This window comes from Hyperoodon ampullatus (genome assembly GCF_949752795.1).
Source record: "Hyperoodon ampullatus genome assembly, chromosome: 13".
In the NCBI taxonomy this organism is placed as follows: domain Eukaryota; kingdom Metazoa; phylum Chordata; class Mammalia; order Artiodactyla; family Ziphiidae; genus Hyperoodon; species Hyperoodon ampullatus.
Window position 1 is genome coordinate 47,399,127 of NC_136926.1, and position 17,191 is coordinate 47,416,317.

The 17,191-nt window shown below is 34.4% G+C and overlaps 1 protein-coding gene across 1 annotated transcript in view; it reads left to right on the forward strand.

Annotated features, from left to right (window-relative positions):
* Window positions 1-17,191, forward strand: part of DSG1 (desmoglein 1) — a gene marked incomplete at both ends in the record, with an annotated part of 37,415 nt that overhangs the window by 14,833 nt on the left and 5,391 nt on the right. Inside the window, 7 exons of the mRNA XM_079717950.1 lie at window positions 3,448-3,614; window positions 8,567-8,701; window positions 9,009-9,194; window positions 11,348-11,607; window positions 13,034-13,173; window positions 15,475-15,753; window positions 16,973-17,106. Coding sequence (XP_079574076.1) covers window positions 3,448-3,614; window positions 8,567-8,701; window positions 9,009-9,194; window positions 11,348-11,607; window positions 13,034-13,173; window positions 15,475-15,753; window positions 16,973-17,106 — 1,301 coding nt within the window. The remainder of the gene's footprint in view (window positions 1-3,447; window positions 3,615-8,566; window positions 8,702-9,008; window positions 9,195-11,347; window positions 11,608-13,033; window positions 13,174-15,474; window positions 15,754-16,972; window positions 17,107-17,191) is intronic.

The following is a 17,191-nucleotide window of genomic DNA, read 5'->3' on the forward strand; positions in this document are numbered from 1 at the left end:
CATAGAGGGAACCTACCTCAATATAATTAAGGCCATATATGGCAAACTCATAGCCAGCATCGTTCTCAATGGTGAAAAACTGAAACCATTTCCTCTAAGATCAGACACAAGACAAGGCTGCCCACTCTCACCACTCTTATTCAACATAGTTTTGGAAGTTTTAGCCACAGCACTCAGAGAAGAAAAAGAAATAAAAGGAATCCAAATCAGAAAAGAAGAAGTAAAACTGTCACTGTTTGCAGATGACATGATACTATACATAGAGAATCCTAAAGATGCTACCAGAAAACTACTAGAGCTAATCAATGAATTTGGTAGAGTAGCAGGATACAAAATTAATGCACAGAAATCTCTTGCATTCCTATACACTAACAAGGAAAGATCAGAAAGAGAAATTAAGGAAACAATCTCATTGACCATTCCAACAAAAAGAATAAAATATCTAGGAATAAATTTACCTAAGGAGGCAAAAAGACCTGTATTCAGAAAACTATAAAACACTGATGAAAGAAATCAAAGATAACATAAACAGATGGAGCGATATACCATGCTGGATTAGAAGAATCACTATTGTGAAAATGACTATACTACCCAAAGCAATCTACAGATTCAATCCCTATCAAACTACCAATGGCATTTTTCACAGAACTAGAACAAAAAATTGCACAATTTGTATGGAAACACAAAAGACCTCGAATAGCCAAAACAATCTTGAGAACGAAAAATGGAGCTGGAGGAATCAGGCTCCCAGACTTCAGAATATACTACAAAGCTACAGTAATAAAGGCAGTATGGTACTGGCACCAAAACAGAAATATAGATCAATGGAACAGGATAGAAAGCCCAGAGATAAACCCACACACATATGATCACCTTATCTTTGATAAAGGAGGCAAGAATATACAGTGGAGAAAAGACAGCCTCTTCAATAAACGGTGCTGGGAAAACTGGACACCTACTTGGAAAAGAATGAAATTAGAACACTCCATTACACTATACACCATAATAAACTCAATGGATTAAACACCTAAATGTAAATCCAGACACTATAATACTCTTAGAAGAAAACATAGGCAGAACACTCTATGACATAAATCACCGCAAGATCCCTTTTGACCCACCTCCTAGAGAAATGGAAATTAAAACAAAAATAAACAAATGGGACCTAATGAAACTTCAAAGCTTTTGCACAGCAAAGGAAACCATAAACAAGACCAAAAGACAACCCTCAGAATGGGAGAAAATATTTGCAAATGGAGCAACTGACAGAGGATTAATCTCCAAAACATACAAGCAACTCATGCAGCTCAATATCAAAAAAACAAATAATCCAATCCAAAAATTGGCTGAAGACCTCAATAGACATTTCTCCAAAGAAGGTACACAGATTGCCAACAAACACATGAAAAGATATCCAACATCACTAATCATTAGAGAATTACGAATCAAAACTACAATGAGGTATCACCTCACACCAGTCAGAATGGCCATCATAAAAAATCTACAAATAATAAATGCTGAGAGGGTGTGGAGAAAATGGAACCCTCTTGCATTGTTGGTGGGAATGTAAACTGATACAGCCACTATGAAGAACAGTATGGAGTTCCTTAAAAAACAAACAATAAGACTACCATATGACCCAGCAATCCCACTACTGGGATATATCCTGAGAAAACCATAATTCAAAAAGAGTCATGTACCACAATGTTCATTGCAGCTCTATTTACAATAGCCAGGACATTGAAGCAACCTAAGTGTTCATCAACAGATGAATGGATAAAGAAGGTGTGGCACATGTATACAATGGAATATTACTCAACCATAAAAAGAAACAAAACAGTTATTTGTAGTGAGGTGGATGGACCTAGAGTCTGTCATACAGAGTGAAGTAAGAAAGAGAAAATCAAATACTGTATGCTAACACATATATACAGAATCTAAAAAAAAAAAAAAAAAAAAAAGGTTCTGATGAACCTAAGGGCAGAACAGGAATAAAGACACAGATGTAGAGAATGGACTTGAGGACATGGGCGGGGTAAGGGTAAGCTGGGACGAAGTGCGAGAGTAGCATTGACATATATACACTACCAAATGTAAATAGATAGCTAGTGGGAAGCAGCTGCATGGCACAGAGAGATCATCTCGGTGCTTTGCAACCACGGAGAGGGGTGGGATAAGGAGAATGGGAGAGAGACACAAGAGGGAGGGGATATGGGGATATACCTATGCACATAGCTGATTCACTTTGTTATACAGCAGAAACTAACACACTGTAAAGCAATTATACTCTGATAAAGATGTTCAAAAAAAAAGAATGTTTGTTGTAAAAATTCACAAAATATGAATAAAAACAGAATAGAAATGCATTCTTTGCTCTCCCTAGCACCGTTTTTCAGGGGCAAGTACCATCACTAGTTACTTAGGTACATACTCTCTATAATAATGTAAATATATATAAACGTGTTTCCAAAGAAGAAACAAATGTGACCATATTTTACATACTTATCCACAATGTGAGTTTTTATTGAAATATATTTTGAACACATTTTCATATTAGGAAATACATGTTTCTTCATTCCTTTTAACAATTTCATGAGATTTCATTGTATGAATGCACCATAATTAATGAATTAATTGCCTCTGAAAACATTTTAAAAAATGATGATGAAATGAATACACACACAGAGATTGAGAGAGAGAGAAATGGGGGTTGGTAGTTGGTGTCTACAGACAGTCCAATTGTGCTTGGAACAGAGTTGATTGTAGAGAAGTCTAGTTTATGAATGCTGGAAGCTTTTCACATTCTCCAGTGTTCTTCATCAAAACTGCTAATAAGTTTACTGGAAAAAATGAGGGATAGGACAAAGTATGTAATTAAACAAGCGTCTTTCTAAACCTACTAGTTACGTAGCATTTTACTAGAGACCACGCAAAATACAAGAATAATATATATTTATTGAATGTGCATTATTCAATAGGAACTTCACATAACTTTCTTCATATAGATGTTTAATTCTTTCATGAACTCAATGAGGACGGTACTATTATCATCCCTGTTTATAGATGTGGAAACTGAGGGCAAGATCACATAAAGTGCTATAGTTGGGAATGAGTTGGTCTGGACTTATATTATTTTGTTTCACCATAGCAGCCTTTTAAAAAAAGAATTATACTAGAATAAGAAATGGAAAGGCAGAAGAAAATATTTCTTTGTTTTCTAGCTATCAGTAATGTCTAAGGTTCCTGGTAAAATGTGATCTTTTCATCAAGACAAAAGTATAGAAAGGAGCTAAGATATTGGTATGTCGAAGCAGTAGAAAGGGAAAATGGTTGAGTGCCCATTATATGGACCAACTAACCCTAACACCTTATTGGAAAAACAATATATATTATACTACAACAAAAATGCAAACTGTCCATTTGCAATCAATTTCTCCTGATTTCTAGATACACTGGTGATGATACTCAATGCTGCTGATGCAGATGAACCAAATAATTTGAACTCAAAAATAGCCTTCAAGATCGTAAGACAAGAACCTTCTGATTCACCAATGTTTATTATCAACAGATACACTGCAGAAATTCGAACAATGAATACTTTTCTGGACAGAGAGGTAATTCTTTTTTCTTTGAGTGAGTTGTAGTCTCAAAGGAACTGATTCTAAAAGCAAGAGTTCTAAGGAAAAAAAGAAAACACTACTTTAAAATTTTAATTACATAACATTTTCACATAATGGTAATGACATAAATATCCGTGAGGTGAAAAAAACAGGAATCCCTCAAATAGATTTTATACTCATTTTTCATTTAATCCTACTTAGCATTTGTCTCAATTTAAGAAAACTACATTCTGAGAGTACATAAAAATACACACAAGGTAGATGCAAAAGCTCCTTTTTTTTTTAAAAGTATGTCCTATAATGAAATAAATTTAAGAAACAATTGCTATTATGTCTCCCATCTTGGTGAGTCATAATGCGTGTGAACACGGTAGAAGCTCCAAGAATTTTTACAGGCTAAGAGACTTGTTTATCTTTCTTTTTTTGTTTGTTTTGTCTATTTGTTTGTTTATCTTTCTTTAAGCCAGCATATCCTAGGCGCATTTAAGAGAACCCTTTATTTTTCTCTTCCTATATCTCACCTACTGGCAGCCCACTGAGTACTTTGGGAAATGAATCACAGAATCAGAATGATAGATAGGAATTAAGTAAAATCCAGACCAGTCTTTTCATTTACAAATAAACAAAATAATTACTGATTGTTACCCAATTAGAACCAGCATTGCATGGTTTCTATAATGCCATGTGGTCCCTTGTTTTAATTTTAAAATATCAACTTTTTCCATTATGTTTTTTAATGTGGATAGAATATAACTGATGTGCATATATTTTAGGGTTATAAATGAGTAAGTTTTATTTTCTATTTGATATTTAATTAAATTTCATTTTAAGTATTATAGTTATTTTAAAATATCTCCCTGCTAATGATTCCTAGATTTAGGATAAATCAGATTATTTTAACACTCTTTATTGATCCAAATGCCATCAGTTTCTAGGTTACTATTATGTCCTTTTTTACTTGTTTGAAAATTACCATAAGAAGAAATTGACTATTTAGGTATTTCTCTCTCAAACTTTCCTAAAGAGCCCAGTGGGTTTCCTTTAACATGAAAAGAGTTGTAATAGTGAAGAGTTCTAAAAAGTAAAGGAACTCTGCAATCACTGGCAAGCCACCAGAGCATATATTTTATTGTTTATAATTTTTATTTTTTATTGGATTATAGTTGATTAACAATGCTGTGTTAGTTTCAGGTGTGCAGCAAAGTGATTCAGTTATACGTATAAATGTACCTATTCTTTTTCAAATTCTCTTCCCATTTAGGTTATTACAGAATATTGAGCAGTGTTTCCTGTGCTATACAGTATGTTCTTGTTGGTTATCTATTTTATTTTTTTTATTATTTTTTTAACTTTTTATTTTTTATTGGAGTATAGTTATTAACAGTGTTGTGATAGCTTCAGGTATATAGCAAGGTGATTCAGTTATACATATACATGTATCTATTCTTTTTCAAATTCTTTTCCCATTTAGTTTGTTACATAATATTGAGCAGAGTTCCCTGTGCTATACAGTAGGTCCTTGTTGGTTATCTATTTTCAGCATAGCAGTGTGTACACGTCAGTCCCAAGCTCATAATCTATCCGTCCCCCCACCCTTCCCCCACTGGTAACCATAAGTTCATTCTCTAAGTCTGTGAGTCTGTTTCCACTTTGTAAATAAGTCCATTTGTATCATTTATTTTTTAGATTCTGCATATAAGTGATTTCATATGATATTGTCTTTGTCTGTCTGACTTACTTCACTTAGTATGATAATCTTCAGGTACATACATGTTCCTGCAACTGGCAGTATTTCATTCTTTTTAATGGTTAATATCCATTGTATGTATGTACCACATCTTCTTTATCCATTCATCTGTCGATGGACATTTAGGTTGCTTTCATCTATTGTAAACAGCACTGTAATGAACATTGGGGTGCATGTATGCTTTCGAACCATGTTTTTCTCCAGATATATGCCCAGAAGTGGGATTGCTGATCATATGGTAGCTCTATTTTTAGTTTCTAAAGGAACCTCCATACTTTTCTCCATAGTAGCTGTACCAATTTACATTCCCACCAACAGCATAGTAGGGTTCCCTTTACTCCACACCCTCTCCAGCATTTAGTTTGTAGATTTTTGATGATGGCCATTCTGGCTGGTGTGAGGTGATAACTCACTGTAGTTTTGATTTGCCTTTCTCTAATAATTAGCAATGTTGAGCATCTTTTCATGTGCCTTTTGGCAATCTGTATATCTTCTTTGGAGAAATGTCTATTGAGGTCTTCTGCCCATTTTTGGATTGGATTGTTTGTTTTTTTGATATTGAGCTGCATGAGTTGCTTGTATGTTTTGGAGATTAATCCTTTGTCAGTTGCTTCATTTGCAAATATTTTCTCCCATTCTGAGGGTTGTCTTTTGGTCTTGTTTATGGTTTCCTTTGCTGTGCAAAAGCTTTGAAGTTTCATTAGGTCCCATTTGTTTATTTTTGTTTTTATTTCCATTTCTCTAGGATGTGGTTCAAAAGGATCTTGCTGTGATTTATGTCATAGAGCATTCTGCCTATGTTTTCCTCTAAGAGTTTGATAGTGTCTGGCCTTACATTTAGGTCTTTAATCCATTTTGAGTTTATTTTTGTGTATGGTGTTAGGGAGTGTTCTAATTTCATTCTTTTACATGTAGCTGACCAGTTTTCCCAGCACCACTTACTGAAGAGGCTATCTTTTCTCCACTGTATATTCTTGCCTCCTTTATCAAAGATAAGGTGACCATATGTACGTGGGTTTATCTCTGGGCTTTCTATCCTGTTCCATTGATCTATCTTTCTGTTTTTGTGCCAGTACCACACTGTCTTGATTACTGTAGCTTTGTAGTATAGTCTGAAGTCAGGGAACCTGATTCCTCCAGCTCTGTTTTTCTTTCTCAAGATTGCTTTGGCTATTCGGGGTCTTTTGTGTTTCCATACACATTGTGAAATTTTTTGTTCTAGTTCTGTGGAAAATGCCAGTGGTAGTTTGATACGGATTGCATTGAATCTGTAGATTGCTTTGGGTAGTATACTCATTTTCACAGTGTTGATTGTTCCAATCCAAGAACATGGTATATCTCTCCATCTTTTTGTATCATCTTTAATTTCTTTCATCAGTGCCTTTTAATTTTCTGCATACAGGTCTTTTGTCTCCTTAGGTAGGTTTATTCCTAGATATTTTATTCTTTTTGTTGCAATGGTAAATGGGAGTGTTTTCTTAATTTCACTTTCAGATTTTTCATCATTAGTATATAGGAATGCAAGAGATTTCTGTGCATTAAATTTGTATCCTGCTACTCAACCAAATTCATTGATTAGCTCTAGTAGTTTTCTGGTAGCATCTTTAGGATTCTCTATGTATAGTATCATGTCATCTACAAACAGTGACGGATTTACTTCTCCTTTTCCAATTTGGATTCCTTTTATATCTTTTTATTCTCTGATTGACGTGGCTAAAACTTCCAAAACTCTGTTGAATAATAGTGGTGAGAGTGGGCAACTTTGTCTTGTTCCTCATCTTAGTGGAAATGGTTTCAGGTTTTCACCATTGAGAACGATGTTGGCTGTGGGTTTGTTATATATGGCCTTTATTATGTTGAGGTAGGTTCCCTCTATGCTCACTTTCTGGGGAGTTTTTATCATAAATGGATGTTGAGTTTTGCCAAAAGCTTTTTCTTCATCTATTAAGATGATCATATGGTTTTTATTCTTCAGTTTGTTGATGTGGTGTATCACACTGATTGATTTGCGGATATTGAAAAATCCTTGCCTCACTGGGACAAATCCCACTTGATCACGGTGTATGATCCTTTTAATGTATTGTTTGATTCTGTTTGTTAGTATTTTGTTGAGGATTTTTGCATCTATGTTCATCAGTGATATCAGCCTGTAGTTTTCTTTTTTTGTGGTATCTTTGTCTGATTTTGGTATCAGGGTGATGGTGGCCTCATAGAATGAGTTTGGGAGTATTCCTTCCTCTGCAATTTTTTGGAATAGTTTCAGAAGAAGAAATCCGTGTTAACTGTTCTCTAAATGTTTGATTGAACTTGCCTGCAAAGCCATCTTGTCCTAGACTTTTGTTCGTTGGGAGTTTTTAAATCAGTTTCAATTTTAGTATTTGTGATTGGTCTGTTCATATTTTCTATTTCTTCCTGGCCCAGTCTTGGGAGATTGCACCTTTCTAAGAATTTGTCCATTTCTTCCAGGTTGTCCATTTTATTGGCATACAGTTGCTTGGAGTTGTCTCTAATGATCCTTTGTATTTCTGTGGTGTCCTTTATAGCTTCTCCTTTTTCATTTCCAATCTTATTGATTTGAGCCATCTCCCTTTTTTTCAGAGCAGATATTCTTAACCTGGCATTTGTGGAGAGCCCTCAAGATGTCTCTAACTATGAATCCTCTAAAATTATGTCCACAACTTTGAGTGAGGATGCATATATGCATGTGTCTGGGAAAGGCTTCATGGCTTTTACCAGCTTCTAAAAATTTAAGTACCTTTGTGTACAATCAAGAAAACAGATCATTAATAACTGTACTTCCACTCCCAAAAAATGCAAACCATTTGCTATCTCTTTATTTTTCAGGGGTTGATAATTTGGGGTACAGAATTTTAATTCCATAAATTCTTAGTAAACCTTAATCTCTCCCCTCCTGATCATTTTGTTCTCCTTCACCCTTTATAAACTTTTTCAACAGATAATAAGGAATGATGTCTTTTAAAATTTTTGCTTGTTTTAAATGATGCTGGATAAGAATTTTGGGGAATAGAATTGGCAACTTCATATTGATTCATGTGAGATTTGCGAATTTTCAATATTCTGTGTTACCTTTATCTTCATCATAGATTTATGTAAATGTTGATCCAACATTTTAAAAGATCTTTGTATGAGACAAAATAAAAACTGTCTACATCAACTATGGTATTGTTTATATTTTTAGCAATATAGCCAGTACTCTCTAGTTGTAAGAGGCTCAGACCGCGATGGTGGGGCAGATGGTATGGCAGCAGAGTGTGAATGCAGCATTAAAATCCTCGATGTCAATGATAACATCCCATACATGGAACAGTCATCAGTAAGTATTAGTCCTTGAATTTAACAACAACTTTAGGTTCATTACCTTCTAAAATTTGTTCAAACAATTCTATTTATATATATACATGTTATCTTTAGTCACACACAACCCAAATGTACACAAATATTTCATCTCATGTTTGTTTATATAATACATATGTAAAAACCCCTATTTGAACAATGAAAAGTGATACCACAAACATAGATCTCTTTTCTATATCATGAATAACTATAAACATTCTATATAAAACTAATATAGTTCTATTTCTCACATAGTTTGTGCTAAATTTTTTTACTTCTTGTTTCAGTATTCCATAAGTATTGAAGAAAATGCTCTCAATTCAAATTTGCTGCAGATTAGAATAATTGATTTGGATGAGGAGTTCTCAGCTAACTGGATGGCAGTCATTTTCTTTATCTCTGGAAATGAGGGAAATTGGTTTGACATAGAAATGAATGAAAGAACAAATGTGGGAACTTTAAAGGTTATTAAGGTATGGAATAATTATCCTAAATATTTTGTTTTCTTGGTTATTTTCAAAGTGTTAATCTTAAAATGATGTTAACATTTCACAAACTTGAGTGGGTGAAAGAATAAAAATTACTGTGTTTTAGAATTATACATGATATAGAGCTTTTTATAGAGAGTTTTTCTGCTTATATAATTTCATAAAGACAGGCATTGAACTTTTTATTTGAAACTCTTTTCTATCAATACAATATTCCCTCACAGATCATACATTTTTAAAAACAAATCTTATTTTATGCTTACAACAAAGTACGATTAATCCTTAAGGTTTTGTTTTACACATTTGAAGAATATTTTTTGAAGCAGATTAAACATTGCCTAAAAAAACCTGTCCCTGTCAACACTGTACATCAATTATTATTCATTAATAACATTCATCACATAAATTAAAGTTGTTAGTTCATCCAGTGTGTTTTCACAGAATTAAAATTAAATTACTGTAATTGTAGGATTATCACATTCTCATCTCACTTCTGCAGCTGACTCAGGCTTATTACAGACATAAGTATACTAGAGACTTGGTCCAAGTCATAGAGATTTGGTCCAAGTCAACACAGTTCTCCTGTGTCCCCTCTACATTACTGATCCACCACATTTACCTGCAGTAGAATTTTCTCTGAGATTTGAGGGGGAAAAATGTCTGACTCCTAGGGAGCTGATAGTGAAGATTTCACCCTGTGCTACAAGACTTGTCAGTCTATTTTTTAAAATCTGCAATAGCTGTGCATGGATTGTACATGATGCATGCAATACGTATTCTTCATGGTAAAATGTAATCCCTTTTTAACTTTTTCTTCCTTCAGAATTGCTCTGGGAAATAAACTCCTATGGAATTCTGTCCCCATAGGAATGTGTGATCCTTTGTCTCATATGTCTTCATAAAGTGTCACCATGCCTACAGCTTCCATTCACTGAGTCAGTGGGCAGATGATTTAGTTTATTCTCTACAGCATCCCTGTAAAATAGGTTATATGCCCACATTACAAATAAATACATTGAGGTTCAGAGAGAGTTTGTAACCTGCTCAGTTCTCATCACTAGTAAGTGTGACAGCTGACATTCAAACCTAGGCTTCTCTAGCTATTAAGTTCACATTCTTTCCACTACACTATCTAGCTTTCCCTGCTGGGGAAACTGAGTCCTAATCTATTTCACCCCAAACTATGATATTACTTTAGAAAATTAATTGATCTATCTGGCCTCAATATCTTTGTCTGTAAAATGGGAATAATGTTGATTTTTCTCCCAGACATGATACCATATATTAATTCTTTTGTTAGGATTATATATATATGTAATACATGTGTGTGATGTATATGTATACATAATTTTATAGCCATTCTTAGAGTTGCAAATGAAGCTAATATTAGAGCAAAGACTGAAAATTTTAGCTAAGTAGAGAGCTCAGTTTGTGAATCGATGGTCATCTAAACTACTGTTATGTGAAAATTTTAAAAAATATAGTTGGTATTTATAGGCATAATGCATAGTTGTGGATTTTATGAGTAGTGGATTTTGACACCGTCTTTCATAATGAAAATGACTACTTGATAATTTTATAATATAAAGTGAATTTTTCCAGGATATGTTGAATACAATACGGATTTCTTTTTATTATTTATATACTACATTCTATTATTTGATTTATTGAAAGAAGTCACATATACAGAGTAAAATTTCTTGTAAATAGTTCTTTATGGATAAAATCAGTCAAATGATTGAACCTATGATATACTTGTCCCATTCTTCCTAATAAATAGAGCTATTTTCTGAGAAACCTGAAATGATAGCATCTAACATAAACTCTCTTTGCACTACAAAATGCATGGATTTGACCACGTATTATTTTAAGTTTTTTAGTTTGGTGGACAATTAGAACTCATACATTTTCAACTTTTTCAACAAAGGATCTAAGACAATTGGACTTTTTCTTACTGTATTTTCATGTGTTTGTATTGAATTGAATATAAAGTAAGAATAGAGTGTGTATTTATATGTATTTATATTTAATTAAAGAAAAAGATGTAAGAATTTTTTTGCCTATTATCAAAGAATTTCTCTTTCCTCTAGAATGTTTTTTCCCCTTATAGTAAAACTATTTCACTATGTATTTTCTAGCCCCTAGATTATGAAGCTATGAAGAATCTTCAACTTAGTCTTGGTGTTAGAAATAAAGCTGAATTTCATCAATCAATTATGTCTCAATATAAACTCACAGCGACTGCAGTCTCTGTGACTGTGTTAAATGTAGTTGAAGGCTCAGTGTTCCGTCCAGGTTCAAAGACATTCGTAGTAACTAGTGAGATGGGACAAAACCATCAATTGGGAGACTTTATAGCTACTGATCTGGACACAGGTCTACCTTCAACCAGTGTTAGGTAAGACTGACATTTTCCCACTAATTTTCACCACATATTGAACTTAAATATATATGTTCTTTTTAGAAATTTGAAGTATCTGAATTAAAATATTTGTCACTATTTTTGAAATTCAATCATAAAACGTACTAATTGGTGAATTGTTACCTAATTTAGACTGTTTAACTTAAGAAAATATAAAAATTTGCACAAAATGTAAGATTGAAAAATGTGAAGGTTTAAAATGTGAAAATATTGTATCTGGAAAGTTCGACGCTCCTGTGTTTATATATTTTATTGACCAGTTAGCTGATTACTACATATCATGGTTATTCCCCTTGGAAGATTTGATGGATTGATTTTACCATTGCAAATTTGCCCAGATTGAAATCAATTAGATTTAGTTAACGCATTTCAGTTACTTTCTCTCTTTAATCAGCATGTAATATTGGTCAACAATAACCTTGATATGAAAAATTGGTTACATTAAGGAAAAATTAAGCTGTGTAGTTTTTTTTTAACTCTACGTATCTGAGTGTTTCTACTTGATCAATAAAAATCTGTGTGTATATGTGCACACGTATTTTGCAAATGTGCTTGTGATCAGGAATAATGGTGGAGTGGAAAGACCTCACAAATGAGTTTTAAAAGTTCTTTCTCTGCGCTTCTCTCACTCCATGTGAGTATTTCAGTTATAGCTCTTATCACACTGCACCTCCATTACTGATAAGCTCTCTTGTACTCCACAGATGTGAGTTCACTGAGGGAAGACCACACCCCTATCTGACTGCTTTCCAAGTTCTATTTCCTGAGTTTAGCACAATGCCTGACACAGAGAGTTATCTAACCAATGTTTGTCTAATGAACATATAAATGAGAAGGAAAACTTCGAAGTCAAAGATGAGAAGAGAAAGAGAATAGGATAGAGGCACAAGACAAGGACAGAGTTTGGAATCCACAAGAAGTCCTGTATATTCACTGTGTATGTGGGGAGGGGAGTGGAAATAGGGAAGGGATGAAAGCCAAGCTGTTGAAGAAGTAACTTCTTTGGTAAGAGAATAGTTTAGAATTAGCAGCAGCCCAGGAAGTCCCAGCATCTGGGCTGTCCAGGACAGTTCTGATGCTACCAAAATCAAATGAAAATGAGACTGCAGGTATCAGAGGATTATTCGTACATCTAAGTGGGCTAGATGTCATAGACATTCCATCACAAATGGCTGCTCAGTAATTCTTTTTTCTTAAATTTAAATCTTCATCCATTTCTGAATGTCCTCAAACAGCTGAAACTGCCCCCCCCCCACCAAAATAAAGTGTCCAATAATTGAAAATTATATCCAGGAGTTACAACTACTGGCTGGAAACATGGTTTAAAATCAAAATCTCTCTTTCTCTCCCCCCTGCCTTTAGATAGTTAACATTAATTTGTACCATTGTCTTTCAAATACAGATATGTAATGGGAAGTAATCCAGCTGGCCTAATCGCTATTGACTCAAAAACGGGCATAATTATTTTGAGAAATAAAGTTACTGTTCAACAATATGAAATACTTAGGGGAAAATACCAAGGAACAATTCTATCTATAGATGGTAAGAAATCAATTTAATTTTTTCCCGTCTACTGGAAGTTATACATACATTCAGAAACTAAAATTTTAATTACTGTCTTTTGAAGTAATCCTTTTTCCAACAAAAGTTATCATATTGGGTATTATACAATCAAATCCTGAATGATACAAAAGGCATTATAATTTAGGGTTAAGACTGTGAGCTCTGGAATTAGACTGGATTGGTATCTCGTACCATCACTTACTAGCTCTAAGATTTTAGAGAAGTTATTTAACCCATCTATCCCTCAGTTTTCTCTTCCATAAAATGAGCCAATAACATTATGGATTTAGAAGTACTTAAGGAGTTACTACATGTAAAGCACTAGACGAGTGCTGACATTCAATAAATGTTAGTTCGTATTAATGTCAGTAATAGAAATTTTTTAATTGTACCGTAAAATTATTTTCAAACAGACCCAAAGCCAAGCTAACTTAACTTTACATGATCCTTGGAAAGCTGATGAACAATTTTGTGTAAACAATTTGGAATTAGCATCCTTATATTACTTTTCAAAACCAACAAAATTAAATTAGGCTAATCACTAGGAGGGAAGTTCCTCGAGGATTATTCTAAGCAATATTTTCTACTTCAGTTTCTCTTCCTCCCTTCTTCCTCCTTCTCTCCCTTTCTTCCTTTTTCTTTCAATTGTCCTAAGAAGGGATTGACAATTTCCACTTGCTTCACAAGTTTAAAAGAAATAAAACAGGGCTTCCCTGGTGGCGCAGTGGTTGAGAGTCCGCCTGCCGATGCAGGGGACACGGGTTCGTTCCCCGGTCCGGGAAGATCCCACATGCCGTGGAGCGGCTGGGCCCGTGAACCATGGCCGCTGAGCCTGCGCGTCCGGAGCCTGTGCTCCGCAAAGGGAGAGGCCACAACAGTGAGAGGCCCGCGTACCGCAAAAAAAAAAAAAAAAGAAAAGAAATAAAACAGTATTTCTTTAAAGTCATTCAACAATTCAGAATTTTTACCAAATTATGCTGGTCTTTTCCACAATCAGTCAAAATAAATATAGTTTTTAAAATGTTTATTACAAATCGAAATGTTTATTCCATCTACATATAAAGTTTATTTCAGTGCTGAAATTGTCTTAAGCAACTGCTAGTTTACTCCTTTTCTTACATCCAACATCAAGCTTAATTGGACACATGAAAGAGAAATTGGAGCTTTAATTTACTAAACTGTAGGCTGATGGCAAATAGGGAGCATTCTCTTTGCCATTAAAAAATACCACCTTCTGGGGATAAACATTAGATCCGATGACAATAATAAAAATAACAAAAACAGTAACAGTATAATAGAATTGTTGTATTCCAACAAAACAGTAACAATAGAATCAGCATAGCTGGGCTGAAAGGGCATGGGCTTTGATAGCAGATAGACTGTATGTAAACCTATCTCTGTTATGTACTTCCAGGGATATCTTTATTCATTTATCCAGAAACTAAGTATCGAATTCTAACCATACGTCAGCCATTGTGCCAGATTCTAGAGTGACATCGATGGACAAAGTCTGACAACAGCACTTACATCTATATAATAGAAATAATAATAACGATAATAGTAACTTGCTGAAGCCAACAGCAAGTGTGGAACCATTAAGTTGAAACAAATCACAGATGTCTCTCCTCCTGTGTTTAGTCAACAAACACAATAATTTACTGAAACTTTGAAGGATAAGAAAAAAGCAAATTTGGAATATCTGCTTGTGAAACAAAAGTGCTTCATTTTATTGATATGAAGATTCCCCTCCCCCAATAGTGCCAAATTCCCTCTCCTATGAGTTGTTTTAACTGTTGGTTGTGAGTTTGAGGATATGCTACTTTATCAGTAGGAGATTTTTATACAAATGACTGACCAATCTGCCCAAAGGCTGTTGATTTTGTCAGCCCATAAAAGGAAAAAAGACAAGAACTGGAGAAAGATGAAAGACTGTAAAACAGCAAACAAAATCTAGTCTAATACATGGAGAAGTGTGCAACACATGGTCTAGAAATGTCTCCACAGTGGCTTATGACACACTGCTGACCAATACATAATGTGGTGTTTACTGTGTATGTTTCTCAACACATAGGACAGTTTTTCTCAAGCACTAATATTTATTCATAATAGTTTGATTTAAAAACTGAGTCACAGACAAGAGACAATATGCAGAGTTACTGAATTGGTGGGAATAAAGACATTGAAATAAGTACTGATGCAAAGAGAAAATAATTTTGTACTGTCCAACAATTATTACGCTAAATGTATAAAATATTTCTTTCATTTTAAACCTTGTTACAGATGCTCTTCAAAGAACTTCTACTGGTACAATTATTATTAAACTTGAAGGTAGTCCCTGGAAAAATGTTCCATCGTCTAATAAAAGTAATACCAGTACTAGTGCAAATGGCCTTACTTCCTCAGATGTTACCACTGATACCCTCAAAAACGGTGACATGGTTAGCACAACTACTTTTGATGTAGGTCGCACCACTGCTTTTCAGATAATAAGCAAAGATAATGTATATTTTGGTCCTGCTGGCATTGGACTACTCATCATGGGATTCTTGGTTCTAGGATGTAAGTACTTTTACAGTCCTGTTTTTATGTGCCCCCTAAAAAATTGTGGAGAGGAAATAAGTTTTCTGATCCTTTGATGAAATATATTTTACAAATTCTTATTTTGTGCAATTATCAAGAAATTTCTATGTTTGGTGTTGGGTTTATGACATGAAAAAAAAAATCAAACAACTTGACCCCTTAGAGTGCAGTGGAGGATAAAAACTTTTTTGCTTTGAATCTCAATGTAATAGGAAAGTACCATAACAGACAGGTTCAAATTTCTATTTGAGTGAAGAAGACAGTCAGAAACAACTGACTGAAACAATCAGAAAAGGCTACATAGAGAAAGTAAACTCTGAGTTGGGTTTTAACAGATGAATAGGAGGTAGCCTAGTGGACAAGAAAAGGGGAACGCAATACAAGAAGAAAAAAAAATCCATGTGCAAAATCACAAAAGAATGAGAGTGCAAGTAACTGAAATAAAGGACTCCAGCATAGAAGAAATAAAGGATGTGCTTGAGAGCATGGTGAGAGTTGAGACTAGAAAGATAGACAGGGGCTAGACCTTGAAGGGATTTCATGCTGTGCCAAAGCTGCACAGCCTAAGGAAAGGAGAGCCAAATAGATGAAGAATTAAACTCCAGCTTCTAAATTCAATTGTCTGAGTCCTTCAAAGTTTACCCAAGCTTTCTGAGCCTTGCTTTTGCCATCTGTGAAATAACAAAACTTACTTCACAACAATAATTAGATAATGAAAAGGAAGTACCACGCATGGAAGCATTTAGAGATAGACCACATTGCATGGTCACTAGAGTGGACCTAGTCAAGGATCTAGACCTGAGGGTATAATATCCAATGGATTCTTCAGGTGGTCTTTAACATTGCCTTGGATGATGATAGAAATTAGAGTGGCGATGAGCCAGATACTATAGTCTCTGAGGAATATTTTTCCTTTAATATTTTCCTAAGTAATGACAGGGAAAAGACTCATCTGCTTTAATAGTATAATATGATCTGTAATCTGAATACTATATAACAAGTAAAAATTGATTTCAGTCTGACGCTCACGTTGATTTTGGTATCTCACCATTATTCAGCTTGTTTTCTGAAACTTTCATAATAATGTTAGAATCAAATGGATTTATATTAGGGGTTCAAATTTAATCATAAAATCAGGTTGCTTTGTTTTAATATGGTCCCACTGCTAATTGCAATATTCCTACCTTTTCACCATCAGTGGTCCCATTTTTGTTGATGTTTTGTGACTGTGGAGGTGTCCCTGGTTGTAGGGCCAGCTTTAAGCCTGTTCCCGAATGTTCGGATGGAGCAATTCATTCGTGGGCGGTGGAAGGACCGCAGCCCAAACTTGCGGTAAGTGCTCACTAACAGTCTAGGTTGTTCTTTGTTCTGGGATAGCCGATGGGGAAAAACGAAGAGAAACGTACATCAAAATTAG